This window comes from Furipterus horrens, unplaced genomic scaffold (assembly GCF_987537825.1).
Source record: "Furipterus horrens unplaced genomic scaffold, mFurHor1.1.pri manual_scaffold_7, whole genome shotgun sequence".
Classification (NCBI taxonomy): Eukaryota; Metazoa; Chordata; class Mammalia; order Chiroptera; family Furipteridae; genus Furipterus; species Furipterus horrens.
In genome coordinates this window covers 107,723,202-107,741,466 of record NW_028327177.1, presented here as the reverse complement: position 1 = coordinate 107,741,466, position 18,265 = coordinate 107,723,202, and the positions used below count along the sequence as shown (strand labels likewise).

Sequence of the window (18,265 nt, the reverse complement as noted above, 5' to 3'; positions counted from 1 at the left end):
TGCTATGAGAGCCCTTTAGGGCCCTTTGTGATCCTGTCCGGCCCTTCCTTCCCTAGCTCATCTCACTCAGTACCTAGGTGATGAGGCCAGCCATGTGCCCAGCACTGCCGAGGAACTGGGGAGAAAACAGTGCACACACCCTCTCCTGACCTCCCACAGGCCTCCTCGTCCTTTAGTACAAGGCCTACCGTCATGGACTCCAGCTGTCAGTTGCCAGGTCTCTTTCTTCTAGACTCTGAGCTCCTGGAGGGCCCAGACTTGCCTTGCTCTCCTCAGTACCTCAGCTCTGAGCATTCAGTCTGACCATGTCAGTCATTAACACATTTGCTGGATAAAATCGATAACAGGAATGAAGGTTTTTTCATGTGTGCCAAGAAAACAAATCCAGGTGCTACCTAGTAACTATGATTTGTATAGGACTCTGTCACACAATGGTAGTAGCTCCTGAAAGATGTCATAATTGGATTTTCTAATGTTATGAGGCTGTTTTAATGACATACAATGATGCTTTCTATTATATATTTTACTGTAATTGTGAGACTAAGATCTTACTAAATGTTAGCAGTTGGCCTTTTGCTAACCATTCTAACTGAACAATCTAAGAGAAGAATCAGAGAATCCCACAGAAGCAAGTGGGGCTTATAATCTGATACCCTAGAGTGTTTATTTTAGCTTGATGTGAAGTACTGTATCCCCCAAATAGAGGCAGAGCCTCGTGGGAGGATCCGAATGCTCTGAAGTGGGGTGTTTTGGAACAAGCAGTAATTTTGAGGTAAAAGGACAAAATAGATGACGTCAGCATAGAACTAAGCCAGATGGAAGCTGCCTTTTTGAACCACATAGCATGTGTTTTGCCAGATCTGAAACTATCCAGTCAGGCTAGATAAAGAATTGACATAATCTATGGGCCTTACAGAAACCAAACTGGATAAGAATATGAGAGTCAGGAGAGAAAGTAGATCGCACAGGGGCCCAGAATAGAGAGACCTCAAAGGAGGCAAAAGAAATGTGTCTGCAGTCTTATCGGTTTATAACCCAGTGAAGGACACACTCCTGCATACTGTACAGGGGTGGCCCTCTCTCCCTTCATGCGCACAGAGGAGGCAATAACAATTTCATTTCATTTGTATTTATAGATTAATCCCCCAGAGTTCTAGAAAAGATTCATGGGAGATTACCATTAAAGACAGGGTAAACAAGAGTAGAACTAATGTTAAATAAAGACAGCGAGACAGTTATCACACCGGAAACCCAGGCTCACAGTGGCTACCACAGTTGATAATAAAAGTTCACTCTCGCTTGTCTCGAGAACTAAGAGAAACTTGGTGAAGGTATTGTTCTCATTATCGGAATTGGAGAATTTGTTAGTGGAAGTATACTTTTTCTTATGGCTGAATGAGATAAAAGGATTTATCAAATGGTGCCTTACATAAAGGATGCTAAATGACATAATGGGCACAGCTTATAGTATCTTTGCAAAAAGGTAAAAAGAGATTTCTTATGTGGCCATCTGGTCTCTCCACCTGACTCAATGCCATGAGCTAAATGTTATACTCCGTGCTAGGAAGACATTGCCACAGGGAGTTAAAGAAATGTCATCAAGCTGTATGGCTTTCTGGATGTCACTTGACAAGGGATAGACTGAATGAATATCTTGTTAGTATACCATGTGCACCAGAGGGGTTTTTTGTTTGTTTTGTTTTAACTGCAGGAGTGGTACATTAGTGTATAGTGAAATTAGTTTACGGTGTTGATGTTAGAATTTTAAAAATGAAAAATAATAGAACAGAACAGAATGCATCACACAGAATAAGAGTCAAGTTTCAATTTCATTTGTGTCTTCGGTCACTACCGTATTGTGTATTTATTGTCAATACGTATGAAAACCATTGCTTTTGACTGCTCTTCACAAGAATATTAGTTGGTAGGCACTGGCCATTCCAAGCTGATTATAGAACATACATAGAGAATAGGAAGAACTGGCCTCTGGGAAAAATAGAGGTAGGACCTCAGACCAGAACAAGAATCACTGTTCCTATAAATTGTGCTAATTTAGGAACCTGTGATTAGATTCAGTATGTGGACTCAGAAACATACTTTCCTGGTTTCATGTTTTGTTTGCCTTAAGTACCTCTCAGAGTTCTTTTTGAAAACCCTAGTCTACCTTGGCTTTAATGAAAGGGAAATCAGAGAGGAACAGGATGGGTCCCCTAGAGGGTCAGGGTACCCCTGTGGTCAGACTTGGTCCTGCAGACTGTGACTTGCCATTGAGAGACCCTTGGAAGCCACAGACTAGGACTGGCTCCTCCAGATCTTGCTTCTTCTCTGAGCAGGCAATACCTTTCCATACAGGCACTGATTACCTAGGGAAAACTTGTTAGAAACCATTTGCCTGCTTTATGAATTGTGTTTGGATCATATCATCAGGACTGTCTTTGAAAACAGGCAGGAGGCTTGTGGCAGGACCATGGCATTGCCCAGTTCTAGGGGTCCCATGAGCAGCCTTGGGTGATGATGATACCCTTAGCATTTTGGGGGGACCCCATCCCCCCAAAATTGGACATGTATATATATAGCTACAATTTCAGAAAAGAGTTCTGAGAGGCTTTCCAACTAAAAACTTAGCAACGGTGTGAGAAACAGGCTGGAGCGAAATAAAGATTTAGCATCCCATGTGGACTCCAAGTCTTGTAAGCCACAACAGAATGAGATAAAAAACTATTTTCATACAAAATTTTTTTTTAAAATAATCTAGAAAGAAGTTACTTGTGAAAGGGTCTCTGACCATTTCTCTCCTCTTGTTTCAGATGACAGTCATGTCCCTTTCCAGGGACCTCAAGGACGACTTTCACAGTGACACAGTGCTCTCCATTTTAAATGAGCAGCGCATTCGGGGCATTTTATGTGATGTCACTATTATTGTGGAAGACACTAAATTTAAAGCCCACAGCAATGTCCTGGCTGCTTCAAGCCTTTATTTCAAAAATATCTTTTGGAGCCATACAATCTGTATTTCCAGCCATGTCCTGGAGCTGGATGATCTCAAAGCCGAAGTGTTTACAGAAATCCTTAATTATATCTATAGCTCCACAGTCGTCGTCAAGAGACAGGAAACAGTCACTGATCTTGCAGCTGCAGGAAAAAAGCTGGGAATCTCCTTCTTGGAAGATCTGACCGATCGCAGCTTCTCCAATTCCCCAGGTCCCTATGTCTTCTGCATTACTGAGAAGGGAGTGGTTAAAGAAGAAAAAAACGAAAAAAGGCATGAAGAACCAGCCATCACTAACGGTCCAAGGATCACAAATGCATTTTCCATCATTGAAACGGAAAATAGTAATAACATGTTTTCTCCACTGGACTTGAGGGCAAGTTTCAAAAAGGTCTCTGACTCCATGAGAACGGCGAGCCTTTGCCTGGAGAGGACTGATGTCTGTCATGAGGCGGAGCCCGTCCGCACCCTGGCGGAGCACTCCTACGCCGTTTCTTCCGTGGCCGAGGCTTACCGGAGCCAGCCTGTAGGTGAACATGCTGGCAGCTCACCTGGTGACACAGCTAAAGAAAATGGCGAAGCTCCTGCCGCAAAACTGAAAACATGCCGGAAGCCAAAGACACTCTCCACACCCCAGGATGCTGAACCAACCACAGAAGAGATGCCACCCCCGCCAGTAACCAACGTGGAGGTTCACCAGGAAAGGAGTCCGCAGCCAGCTGCAGTTCTTTCTGGTTCAAAATCTCCCAACCATGAAGGAGATGTCCCTCCCAGGGAAGATGGAAACAAATCCTCTGACGTCCCCGGGCCACCAGCAGCAGAGGTTCCACCTCTCATTTACAACTGTAGCTCTTGCTCCAAATCCTTTGACAGTAGCACTTTGCTCAGTGCCCACATGCAGCTGCACAAGCCAACCCAGGAGCCCTTGGTGTGCAAATACTGCAACAAACAGTTCAGCACCCCAAACAGACTGGATCGGCACGAACAGATCTGCATGAGGTCAAGCCATATGCCTGTTCCGGGAGGAAATCAACACTTTTTAGAAAACTATCCTACCATTGGACAGAATGGAGCTTCCTTCACCGGTCCAGACTCTTTAGTGTCTGGAAACAGGTTAGGTGAATTTCCCAATACTGGAAGTACCTTGCCAGAAATGGACCACCTGATCAAATTTGTTAATGGGCAAATGCTCTACAGTTGTGCAGTATGCAAGCGTAGTTATGTGACTTTATCCAGCCTCCGCAGACATGCAAATGTCCATTCATGGAGAAGAACGTATCCTTGCCATTACTGCAACAAAGTCTTTGCATTGGCTGAGTACAGGACAAGACACGAAGTGTGGCATACGGGAGAAAGGCGGTACCAGTGCATTTTCTGCCTTGAAACTTTCATGACCTACTATATACTCAAAAACCATCAGAAGTCTTTTCATGCAATAGATCATAGACTTTCCATCAATAAAAAAACGGCAAATGGAGGCCTGAAACCTAGTGTCTATCCATATAAACTTTATAGGCTACTGCCTATGAAATGCAAGAGGGCTCCGTATAAGAGCTACCGAAATTCTTCCTATGAAAATACTCGAGAGAACAGTCAGGTGAATGAGCCTGCACCTGGCCCCTATGTTATTCAGAATCCACACAGCTCTGAATTACCGACTCTGAATTTCCAAGACAGTGTCAACACCTTGACCAACAGTCCAGCTGTCCCATTGGAAACATCCACATGTCAGGACAGACCCATTTCGGCCAAAGTCCAAAACACAGAGGGGACCAAATGGGGAGAGGAGACGCTGAAAGTTGATCTTGACAATAACTTTTATTCAACGGAGGTGTCCGTTTCTTCCACTGAAAACGCTGTCAGTTGTGACCTCCCGGCTGGGGATGTGCCTGCTTTGCCTCTGAGTAATGGCGGTGAGAACTCGGCCTCCGTGATCAGCTACAGCGGCTCGGCGCCCTCGGTTATTGTGCACAGCAGCCAGTTTTCTTCAGTGATCATGCACAGCGCCACTGTGGCTGCCACGTCCGGCACCAGCCACAGAGCCCCTCCAGACCCACCTGTCAGTCAGACCGTGAAAGATGACAGCAAACCTGAGCCAGACAAAGTGGGGAGAGTGGTCAGCAGACCCAAAAGCATTAAGGAGAAAAAGAAAACCAGCCCCTGTAACAAGGCCGAAATACCAGAGGAATCAAGCTACGTTGCTGATCCCGGAGGGTCATTGAGCAAAACCACAAATGTCATTAAAGAAACCAGCAAAATTGAAACCTACATTGCAAAGCCTGCTCTCCCTGGAACCTCCACAAACAGCAACGTTGCACCCCTTTGCCAAATAACAGTCAAAATTGGGAATGAAGCCATTGTGAAAAGGCATATCCTAGGATCGAAATTGTTCTATAAAAGAGGGAGAAGGCCCAAGTATCAAACGCAGGAGGAGGCTTTGCCACAAGAGAGTGACCCGGAAGCAAACAGGAACAGCCCCCTCGGGCTTTGCCAATCCGAGTGCGTGGAGATGAGTGAAATGTTTGATGACGCAAGTGACCAGGATTCCACCGACAAACCATGGCGCCCCTACTACAACTACAAACCCAAAAAGAAATCCAGGCAGTTGCGGAAAATGCGGAAGGTCAACTGGAGGAAAGAACACGAAAACAGGGGCCCAAGCAGTAAGTATAAATACCCGGCAGAACTGGACTGTGCTGTGGGGAAGGCTCCTCAGGAGAAGGCCTTTGAGGAGGAAGAAATTAAAGAGATGCCCAAGCTGCAGTGTGAACTCTGCGATGGGGACAAGGCCTCGGGGGCTGGAAGCCAAGGCAGGCCCCACCGGCACGTCACTGCCAGGCCGTACACCTGCGAGCTCTGCGCCAAGCAGTTCCAGAGCCCGTCCACACTCAAGATGCACATGAGGTGTCATACTGGAGAGAAGCCGTACCCGTGCAAGACCTGTGGACGGTGCTTTTCCGTGCAGGGAAACTTACAGAAACACGAACGCATCCACCTGGGCGTCAAGGAGTTCATCTGCCAGTATTGCAACAAGGCGTTCACGCTGAACGAGACCCTCAAGATCCACGAAAGAATCCACACTGGCGAGAAGCGTTACCACTGTCAGTTCTGCTTTCAGAGTTTTTTGTACCTCTCCACAAAAAGGAATCACGAGCAGAGGCATATTCGGGAGCACAACGGTAAGGGCTTCGCCTGCTTCCAGTGCCCCAAAATTTGCAAAACAGCTGCTGCCCTTGGCATGCACCAGAAGAAACACTTATTCAAAAGCCCAAGTCAGCGGGAGAAAACAGAAGGTGATACATACCATGAAAACTCAGATCCGCGGGAGAATCCACAGTTCATGGATTCAGAAGACAATGACCAAAAGGATAATGTACAAACCATTGTCGGAAATGTCCTTTGAATGGCGATACTTAGGAAAAAACATCTTCAAAAAATAAGTTGGTGGGTTTGTTTATTATTTCTTTTTTAGTTAGCTGTTTTCTTCTGGTTTTGTTTTTAAGTTTAGTTTTGTTCACGTAACAGTCATGAAGGAGTGCATTGTAAAAAAGCAAATCTCACTTGTGAAAATTCTAGAAAAAGGATCCTAATATCTGCTTTGGGTTTCAGCATTAACATCTTGCAAAGTGCGCATAAACAAAGTAGCTGACTTCGCCAATATCCCGTTATCTTGTGAAAGTTAATGAAGTTCTTAGCTGTGGTATTTCTGCCAGTGGAAAAAAAGTTTAATTTTAGTCTAATTTAGAACTTTCTGGTAAGTGCTAATAGGAACTGGCTGCTAAACTGTCTTTAGTCACTGGAGAAAATAAGGGTTAGACATCATGAAAATGTCATCTTTATAAGTAAGTTAAAAGGTAAATGAGCTATGACAGTCATTCCCATTCAGCTTCTGCACTGTGGAAAATTGTTTAAATTTAATGGATACATATTAAATACTTAAATATAGCTAAAATATGTGTGAAATGAGTAACCTAAGTAGGACATTCATGTATTAGAACTACTTTTCTGCAACACAAACCTTGTAAAATACATATATAAATCACTATAACTTTTAACTGTCCATGTCCCCTGTTGTAGAGAATTATAATGATGAGCAATAGATCTGCAAATAATGAGGACTGATGTAAAAATCAGTAGAAAGCATTTTGATTATGACCTAAGAGCATGTGTGTGCTTTTAAATGGAATGCTGTTCTCTTGAAGTTATGGCTGAGCTGTTCTTTGAATTGGTCTATTCAAGTCACAGAAAACATAGGTCATGCCTTATCTATGGGGGAAAGCCTTCCCAGAGTTTACCTGTGGTTACCTGTGCTGTGTATTACTTTGCAATGGCCTTGCCTCAGGAAATGAAGAAGGGCCTAATTCTTCTGAAACTCCCTGCAGTCTTCCATCCATCACAAGGCCATAAATGTGGAAATCTGTTCCAGATGGACTTAACCAGTTTCAAGGGTTCAAGTAAAACCTGACACCTCCCATTCCACTGAAGGAGTGTCTAGGAAATTTAACACAAGGCATAAATACAATGGTGAGTCCCCAGACACCTGAAAGGGACAGAAAGCATAATCCCTACGATGATTAGCTTTCTTGGAGGTTACACAGCCCAGAAACACAGCCGCCCCACCCAGTAAGCACTCGAGTAGGGAACAGGAAAGGATGCCTTTCCTTGCCCCAAATAGTAGCTTTGTTTGGGGGTGGGGAGGGAGATAGAATGTGGATGAGGGAGATAAGGTTCCATCACTTATATGACTTAGAAATATATCCGCAAAGTCAGATGCCTTGTCTTCATGTTTGCAGACATCTAGCCCCCTTGCTAAAAAACCCACTTAAATTTTTCAGTGTTCTTTTACACTGACCCATACCATCAACATGGTCCTCAAAGTCTCATTGCCCTATAGGATATTCCATCATCTGGACTAGGTTCCTGGGAAGCTGGAACTGTGAGTCTTACTTTTTAAACTGCCATAATAGGAGGCAGAGAGCAAACATTCCTATCCTTTGATCACCAGTATGAACAGAATCTGGAAACTGGTTCAAGGGTGGCCTGCAGCCATTCGTGTTCATAGGATTTGATAGATGGAAACCCAAGGTTATCCAAGGTTGCAAGGTTATCATTATGAAGAAGTAGCTCAAAGGACTCCAGCTTCTCTTTCCAAATGTGATGTCTCCATGAAGAAGACTTAATATGGATTTGGGTGGGAAAAAACCATTTAAACACCCAGAAAAGGACATGATCAAAGATGACCTTTTAATACTGTAGTACTTTGCTGTTAAGTAACCCCAATATTGTATCTGCATTTATCTTTTGTTCATCTGCTTTCAATTACATACAGTATTATGTAATAGAGGAAAATGCAAGCAAATTCAACTTTATTTTATACATTGTATATATGTATACCTGCACTATTCATTTGGATTTTGTTAAAGAGATTGTCACAAAGGGCTTATGAAAATCATTTTTGAATTGATAATTAGAATATTGAATAAGCAATCCTGTGATACACTAATTTGTTTTATCTCAATTAGGATTATGAATCAAGAAAAATAATTGTGTATTTTAGTCATTTTAATTTGAAATAACTCCAAATATGAAATTATTACATGTAGTGATGTCTCCCAGCCCTTACATGTGGATATTTTTAAAGTGGACTTGTATGCTGATAATTCTAGACCAAAGTAAATATGGCAGAATATTTATACATGAAAAAATAATTTTGCAAATATTTTCTATAATTGTATTATTCGTTTAAAATGTTGACAGCTTGTGTTAGTTTCAGGGAGGGGTGTATATTTTGATAAAAAAATACTTGACTTTGTAATTCTGTATATTCTATACAATTTATAGCAGAGCCGTTTTAAAACAGCCTTGTCAGACTTTTCGTTAATTGTGAAAACTTTATTATGAGTGATGTTTAAATATGCATTGAGTACATAATGACCAACTAGAGTTAAAGTAAGTGTAAACAGTGAACATTACTGTATGCTGTACAAGATATATTGTAATTTGCTGTTTTAGCATCTGTATTTTGGTTAGAAGATATTATTAAATGCAGATGTTAAGGATTGGAAAAAGTCTAATTTTATTTTTAGAAATAATGAATATAACTTTGTTTTTGCTTGATTAAAATAGCTTGTTCCTATGTTAAGTCTCTTTTTAAATGTTTTTAATGGTAATTCCTTTGTGCAGCCAAGTGGCTGTTTCATCTGTGTGAGTCTCAGCATTAGTTCACATATTATTCACACAGTACATTTCTTTTTCCTCACTTGTTGCATTCCATGGCACCTGCCTACATGCTTAGTACTCAAGTGGAATATGACAAAACAAAAAACAAACAAACAAAAAAAAACAACCCAGAATAAGAGAAGTTGAAGTCTTCTGCTAATTTAGTGCTTTGGATAGGCCTGGGTGTATCATGATAAATCACAAGAGTATTAGAAGTATTCTGCTATACTCATCCACAGGAAACAAATCGCATTTATGGAGTACCAGGCACTTGACAGTGGTCTTCACAGGAACTGTTTCATGCAGTCCTTCCCAACAGGACTGGGAAGTAGATGTCATTATCCACATGTTATAGTAACTTTGAGAAGATCCCAGAGCCAGACAGAATCAGGATCCCAACTCAGGGCTGCCCAACATCCATGTTTTGTTCCTTCTCAACACCTTCCAAGAATAATGCTTAATGGAAGCTGAACAGAGTGAAGAGAAAAGACATGACAAAGTAATTCAGCTTTAAGATGGTAGTTGTTAAGAATGACAGCCTCAAGGAGACTGTATTAGGCTCAGCTTCCTCAGACTCATCACAAATCTACTTCCCGAGGCCTTGGTACTTTGGGTATTTAGCTGTTCTTATATCTTGGGATATTGCCCTATAAAATCAGTTTTTAAGAGTTTGTAATTTTTTAAAGAATACAGACTGATATTATAAATGAATGGTATTATATGCTAGTAATTTTTCACATTAAAAAGTCTGTTCCATGGTCACAGACTATACTTTAGCTGATTATCTTCAAAAATATGCAGTCAGTCACAGTGGGCAACGTGACTGTCTCTGGCTCAAGCACCACAATTCATCACCAAGTGAACTGTGGAAAATAATCGAATTTCCAGTACCACCCAGGCCGGTCTAGCTCAGTGGTTAGAGCAGAGTTCCATAACCGAAGGGTCACAGGTTTGATTTCCAGTCAGGGCATTTACCTGGGTTGCAGGTTCACTCCCCAGCTTGGCCACATGCAATCCTCGGTCCGGGCGTGGGAGGCAAACAGTTGGTGCTTCTCTCTCGCTTCAGTGTTTCTCTCCCTTCTCTCCCTCCTTTTCTCTCCAAAAGCAATGAGTGAGGGTAAGAAAAAAAAAAAAAATTCTGGTCCTAATGGCTGGCCAGCAGCATTAATTTTGTATTTGAAGGACAAGTCAAAACTAATTCGCCAAAATTTCATCACCGCTGTCTGCTAACACTTCATTATCTAGCAAAACAGATCTAATATCAAAAGCATTTGTAACAATTGAGAAGGTAACTGGATTAAAAGGATACCATCATGCAAGTCTATCCTGTCTATACAGATTCTTTTAATTACTTTGGGTCTTTCCATTCCGGTTTCTCCTCTTCCTGTTCTGATCACCTGTTGGTTGGTTTGGTTCCAGTCCCTCTGTCTCGCTCAGTTCCTCTTACAGAGGCAGTGATTCTTCCACTTCCCTTTCCTCCCTGTCTGAGAAGTCCTCACTTCCCCCTCCCCAAATCCTGGCCATCTGTTAACCTTACTTCTGGAGAAGCAGGCCCCTTTGGCCCTCCCTCCCTCCCCAGTTTGCAACCCTTGATCCTGATTCTTCAGGCAAGCTGGTCGGTGAGCAGGGGAGCTGACTTGGTTTGCGATTTTTAAAATGAAACACTCCGATTTCAGACAACTAATGGAAAAACTGGTTATAACGGAAGTATGACTACTTTTTAATTATTTAATTCTTAACATCTAAGGCATCAAATAATTTCATTTTTTTAAGAACGAGAATTTGGCACCTTTTTTATTTTGAAAATTAGGACTTCTATATAATTAGTCAACGATTTGCAACCTTTTTCATCTCATTGCGCACAAACTACTAAAATTTTGCAACACACCGATATATATACATATGTTTTTAGCCAGTCTGACAAAAAATAGGTATACTTCTGATTCGTTCACACTGGACAGCTGTTGTGTTGGCTGTTGTCATCATTTTATTTGACAACCTAAGGGAAAAGAAGTCGGTGCCCCTGACTTCAGGTATGGCATGGTTTAAAAAGCCTTGTGGCACACTGGTTAAAAATCACTGTTCTGTGTGTGTAATTTTTTAACAGGAAGTGTTTCATGCACATGCTCATGGCTGGCACCAGGGAGTGAGGATCTGAGGTGTCCAGCAGCCTCAGAAAGCAGCAAGCTCCTTTAGTGCCCCCTGCTGTATAATGTCATAGCCCTCAAAGTCCGGGTCATCGCTTACAAGGAAATGACATCTCGACGGCAGAAAGGTTACTCACTTCACATGAGCCATGGGGTATTGCCAGAGAAAAGCTGACTCACTTCCAAGTGGCCAGTTTCCCAAATTCTGACAACCCAAGATGATGTGTAGCTTAGGGCCTGTTCATTTCTAGCTTCTCCATTTTACTGGACCGAGAGGCCAGTTTCCACACACTGACTTGGACGTGCCCAACCTTTGTGTAAATGGGGTAAGAAGAGCAGCAGGCCACTTCCCAGGTCATTTCTGCTGTTTCTCTTCCTAAAAGCCAAAATGTGGGACCACTATTTTTGTCATTTTTCATAGTAATAGAAACCAACCTCCACCACTATTGTATGTGCTGAATACGACCACATTCCAGCCATTGGAAACTCCTTACCACTCAGTATCACTCTTACACCCAGGCAGGAAAGCCCCTCCCTGGCCTCACCCAGGGGTCCCCCACTCCATGCGGCAGAGTCTGCAGGGACCACAGGGATGTGCCATTCTGGAGTCTGTACCCATCCCAAATCACAGAATTTCCTGTCCACTTCTAGGGCCTGCTCCAGCCTCTTCCCCACCAGCAACACTCCCCTCAGTCCCAGGGATGACCAAGCAATTTGCAGGGGACGTGGACAGAGTTTGTGATGCAGTGCCAGGGTCCACATGTGTGTGCGCGAGGCCCCCAGCAGTATAGGCAGGAGCAAGGTTGGGGGTAGGAAGAAGATATGGGAGCCAGACCTGGACCCATCCATTCTCAGCTCGTCTCCTTCCAGCCAGAATGCCAGAGAGACAATTCTGATCGCTAACCTGGCCTGAAGGTATGTTTGTCAAGGCAAGAGAAGAGAGCCTGTCTATTTAAGAGCTTGTGCCTGATTTAATTTTTAAATATTTAAACACATGGTCTATAGGCTTCTATTGATGTGCTTGTCCTTAACCCTGCAAATGTTTGGTGAGGGTTAGGGGAACAGTCATTACTCCTCCCAAGTGCCTGGTTTTTACCACACTTTGTCGATGTACAAGCTCCTGGCCACACTGAAATGTCCCTTTCCACCCTGATCCACAAACATCATAATTTACTGATGTCTACTTCAAAAGCCTCTCCGACAGCTTCTTCCTCGCAGTATTGTAGGAGAGCCCCTCAGACCTCTGCTTGCCTTTGCGTCAGTCACACCACAGCTCTCTGGAAAGATCCATTTCGGTCCCACCCAGCTCCTCCAGGCCCAGTCCGGAGCTGACTTGTTTAGCCCGATGCTTGCAGCATCAGCAGGCGTTCTCAAACATGAGTCACCTCCTAAGACTGCTGATTCTCCATTTTAAGGTGACCAACAAACAGGATTGTCTGGGACAGACATCTTTCCCAAGATGTGGGACTTTCAGTGCTAAACAGAGACAATCCTGGGAAAACGGGGATAACTGGTCGCCCTCATGGGGAAGAGGCTCTTTGGAGAGGCAAAGGGCCTCAGCAACTGGGACAGAAGTAGCATGAAGTGGCCAATTTAAGTTTGAAACAACTATTGGGACTGTGAACTTTCACACCCCTGCTGAGCAGTGAAGAAACATGTAGGCCATATAGAAGTCTGGCCAGGCTGTGCAAGCCTGGGCTGGGAGAACTGAGGGCTGACCCATCTCCAGACTCCTACTAAAAATCCTTTAATTATTTCACAAAAACTCCCTCTAGTCTCATTTCTCAGAAAACCCTCCCGGGGAACTCAGCTCATCATTCACCTTCCAGCAGCCCACACAAAGCATTTCATAGAGTCCACTCTAAATGTAAGTAATGGCCTGTTCCACTGTTTTCCCGCCGTCTCCCCGCCCCCTCCACTCCTCTACCTCAGTCTATCATGCTATAAGCCTGGTGGATCGCTACAGGTTTTCGTGCTAAGTCCTTTTCTGTTTTTACAATGAAAGAACCTGAATTTCCTCTAGAAACCACACCTTACTCCCTTATTCCTCAGCCCTACTACTTTCAGATCCTTTGTGTTGGCTTCAGTCTCAGGCTGGTTCTCTCCAGTTGATGGCAAAGATGTCCATGCTGAAGGGAATAAAGCTCCCCCCACCCCCAATAGTCTCTGAAGAGAGCAAAAACGCTTGTGGTAATAACCTTCTCTAAACATCAGAGTCTGAATTTAAACCCAGGACAATCACCCGACATCATCAGGGACCCTCGAAGATAGATTATGCACCTCCTTGTAGGACACGGTGAAAAAAAGTCAGTCAAAGTGACCACAAAACACACTGCATTCAGCTGCAACTGACTGAGCCAGGCAGCATGCCAGATGCTTTCATCTTTATTCCTCAGAAGAACCTAGGAAGAAGATATTGCTCTCATTATTTAATAGATGCAGAAAGGCCCAAGTTCAAGGATTTCACTCTCAGTGATGAGAATGCACAGAGGAATCAAGAACCCAGTTACTGGCAGTTCCTCAGCCTCAGGTATCAACATGCTGGTGCTCAGGCCACACCCTTTCCCGGTCCACGGTCCTCCCATGCGTGCTGCTCAGGAAGCCCCGGGCCCTCACTTCACATCGCCTTCATCTGGTCATTTAGCGACATTTACAGGTGAAGGCAAACGCATTAGAATAAGTGACTCCATCAGTGAGAACATTTATGAAGATCTTTCTACTCCAATCGCTCCAATTTCCAGGAACTCTCATGGTTGAGGCAAATAACTGCTTTGTGCCTAATAGGAGTGGAAAGCAGGCTAATGCATTTGTATGTGCTTCTGTATTATGTATGTAGTGAAGAGCCAATACATGTATACAGTAAAAAAAATGTTTTCAGAAGCATAACTGGTAGGAACAAAATAGAGAGGGGGATGTTAAGAATAGTATAGGAAAGGGAGAAGCCGAAGAACTTACATGCATGACCCATGGACACGAACTAAGGGGGGCGATTGCTGGAGGGACAGAGGTACTGAGCGAAGGATGGCAAAGGCAGAAAAACTGGGACAACTGTATGTACCAACATAATTAATAAAATATACTTAATTTTTTTTTCCAAACAGCATGAAAGGGTACACAGAGAAAAATGAATTTCCCTCTCCTTCTGTCCCCAGGCGTCTCCCTAGAGGCAGGCACTGTTGCAGACCTTGGGCAACCCTTCAGAGATGTCCTACATACATCCAAGCCTATATGTGCCTATGAACTTACATATTTTCTTTTCCTTTTTTTACATAAACAAAAACACAATACACATAGCATTCACTATTTTATTGTTTATTTAACAGTATATCATGGAGAACCTTCCATGGTGGGTTATATGGAATATTCTTATTCTTTTAATGCCTGCATAGTACTCTATTGTACAAATATCTAACCAGTGTCCTACCGATAGTCATTTAAGTGGTTTCCAATCTATTTTTTATTTATGCATTTTAGACAGATTTTTTTATAACAAAGATGAAACAAACAGAAAAGAAGAGTTTTCTGCTCATTTATCCAGAAAATTGAATTAGCAAAGGCCCCACTCGATTCTCGGTGTTCCTGGCAGTCTGGATCAACATAATTCAAATTCTGAGCTCTCAGGCAAAAGTTTTCAAAATTATTTTGCTCTGCATTAAATGCAAACTGAATAGAAGAGCATCTGTCTTAGGGGCTGTCTGCTGTTTAAGGAAAATGGGATGTGGGGAGGGAGCAAGAATGCAAGACAGAACCTAAGGGAGGATGGGTGAAAAGTGAACCTGAAAGCAGAAACCGGCTCTCTCTCCACCTCACCTCCCCCTACGTCCCCACATGTCACTTTTATTCAGTCCTCTCTGTGCTGACCAGCCCACTCGGCCTCTCCCTGACTGCAGCGGAAGATACTGGCCAGCCCTACAGTACCTTTCAGCCAAAGTGTCCATCAGAGATTGACTCTCGTCCCTGTGTCCAAATGGCCAGTTTCTGGACAAGGATATTTGATTCCCAACCTCCACCCACCCCTGTTGAAGGGATTGGCTCTCCTTGGTCAGTTAACTCCTGGTCTAATTAGCTCTGGTTAAAGGGAATGAGCCTGTTGGAATACAGCTGCAGAGACCTGACCCTGAGGGCAAACTGCAGTAATCCAAGAGGGCAGAGTGGGCGGCTAGGAGAGACCCTCAAGTGCCCACCACGTGGTTGCCCAAGCACAAGAGCTGCTTAACCAGTAACTGCATCAGTATGATTGCTGAGACCTGTCATGATGGCTTTGACTCTGCCACCCAGCTTTCTAGCCCAGAGTTTCCCATTGCACACACACCGAACAGTTACCGGAGGGTCTGCCTGGCTGAGAGGCGGACTCGGGCCCCGTCCTGCAGCAGCATTTCTCACGTGTTCATGGTGAGATGATGCGTGGCAATGCGAAATGTTGGATTTGGGTTGATATTTGTAAAGGATCCCTCACTCCGAGCCACAGACATTAAAAAAAAAAAAAGGGGGGGGGAGCTTATTTTGACAATGTCTTCACCTCATTTTGTCAAATTCAAATTAAGAAATTTCATAAAACTGAGTGAATATGTGCAACTTGCTTTTGAATATGTTATTTTTGGGAAAATCATTTTTTAAAAAAAAACATGTTTATGTCTGGAAATTTAGTAATGTAAACAAGCTGTCTGCATTTGAGAGAAAGCTGAGGGAGGTAAAGATAGGATCGATCTGTGCTTAAATTCCCAACTGCTGTAACCTCCAAGCCTCTAGTTAATTTGCACCGTGAACGCCTAGTCCGCCCTTCCCTCGCTGAGCATCATACTTGCGGCATCTCTGAAGAATGATGAACCATATAGAGGTGGAGGGGACGCCAACATTTGTGCAGACCGGAGAGGAAAATGTGGCCAGCAGAGGGCACTGCCGCTGCAGCCGGGACTCCGCCGCGGCGGAACACATCCCAGGTGCGTTGTGCCTGCCGCTCCACCCAGCCCTCTTCATTCACTTGCTCTCTGCCTAGCTTAGGGAAGGAAATAAATGTCCATGTGGCCCTAACCAAGTGTGTGCATGCTATCAGCAATTTTTCTCAGTATTGCTTTTCCCTTTGATATCCCAAACCTGAGGGTTTTAGCTAAACATCAAGTTAATACTCAGAATAAGACAAGATAATAACTTTGAGACACGGAACAGGTTCTGCTTCAACCTTGGATGGTGCCTGAGCAGGTGCAGCTCATTCAATAAACTAGTTGCACTTGCTTCTTGCCTGGATGACTGGGAGTTTACCCCATCTCTCTCTCTCTCTCTCTCTCTCTCTCTCTCTCTCTCTCTCTCACACACACACACACACACACACACACACACGCCTGAGGTAACATGCAAAGACCCCAACAGAGTAAGGGTGGGTGCTGTGGTATGGCATGGAGGGGTACAGCCCAGTGAGAGCAGTGAAATGAGAAGGAGGCTGTGGACTGCCTGCAAAGGATGAGAAACACCTGTGAGCCACCCGCGGGCCCAGAACTAGCCATGGGCAACAGCTGCATACAATGGACTGGCTTGCCAGTGTTCTCAAGTGGCCACCAGCAGAGCAAAGAGATGCCACCAAGGGCCATCTACCCACTAAGGGTGGAGGGAAGAAACTGCATTTTCAGGATGAGGGAGGAAGTACTAGGGCACCTAAAAACCACTGGATTGTCCCACGAGGGCACCCACCTCTTCTAGGGGTCAGGGCTAAGAGGTTGCCGATCCTCTGAGGCCAGATGAGAATACCAGCTTCATGAGCCGTTAGGACGTATAGTCTGTTCCCCAGCCAGGCAGCCTGGTCACTTCATCTCACAGACACTGGTCAAAAGACATTTAATGGTCCTGTGAAACCAGAAAGCAGTACAGAGGCACAGTGGCAGCAGGAAGCCGCATGGGAAGAGAAGGAAGCTGTCCATTTATCTGGGAAGAGTTCTGAGGAAGAAGCAGGCGACCTAGTTCTAAGCCAGGCAAAACATTGCATTTCCGTGATCACAGTGACTGGCTCAGCAATGGGCAAGTAACCCACTCAGCACCAATAAGACTTAAAGGCTCCCGGGAATGCTGTAAGTGAGAACATGTGTTTATCTCCTGACTGGACTTGGAGCTGAGGAGATACAGTTTGGAGATGCTGCCTCCTTCTTGTCAGTGTGTGGAACACCTGGAGCTGAGTGGGGCCACCAGGGAGTTCCTGCAATTATGACTAACAATGCAAGAACCTCAGGGTGGGAGGGAAACTGAGTCCTGATAACATGCTTTGAGCCCTGAATCCAGCCATCCCTGAAGTTAATGCTACTCCTGGATTTTCAGTGGGCCTGTGAAGTCAGTGCCCTTGTGCTGAGCAGAACCTCACTCCTGTGCCTCTTGGTGTGGAAGAGACAAGGGTAGGGGTTCTCCAAGCCAGTTCCGACATCTGATATCTTTAGGATTCCTTGTACTGAGGTTGATCAGAGATAAACCCACCTGGCCCAGGTGAAGTGCTCAGGCTCAGATGGTCATCCAAAGCTTGTTCTTTTACAAGCACCCGGATCGTTCTGAACCTTTGTGACCATTCCTGGCTCCCGAGTGGGAGCCAACAACTTCAAGGCAGGACTCTGAACTTGAAGATTAACACAGAGATACCAGCACTGCTATTACATGTCACACATTTAGAAGAATCTTGTTGAAACTGATGATGATGTTTCAACTTAAGATTTAGAAGAGGTTCTAATAAGAGAGGGGTGATAAATTGAAACATTCCCATGATTACTAATTTAGAATGTGTAAAGTATCACTGATTTTCTCTTTATTCAAAATTCTGCCTTTATTCCTTTCTTTTAACTATGGTAAAAATATATATCTAAGATCATTTTTTCTTTTGTTCATTTTTACTTTTTTTAAAGTATATTTTATTGATTATGCTGTTACAGTAGTCCCA

At 43.9% G+C, this 18,265-nt stretch overlaps 1 protein-coding gene across 5 annotated transcripts in view; it reads left to right on the top strand.

Moving 5' to 3' along the window:
- Positions 1-9,125, top strand: part of ZBTB38 (zinc finger and BTB domain containing 38) — a 73,986-nt gene extending 64,861 nt beyond the window's left edge. For all 5 annotated transcript variants that reach the window (XM_090284249.1, XM_090284251.1, XM_090284248.1 and 2 more), the window contains one exon: positions 2,808-9,125. In XM_090284249.1, coding sequence (XP_090140375.1) covers positions 2,808-6,392 — 3,585 coding nt within the window. In that variant the 3' untranslated portion in view covers positions 6,393-9,125. The remainder of the gene's footprint in view (positions 1-2,807) is intronic.
- Positions 9,126-18,265: the final 9,140 nt, after the last annotated feature.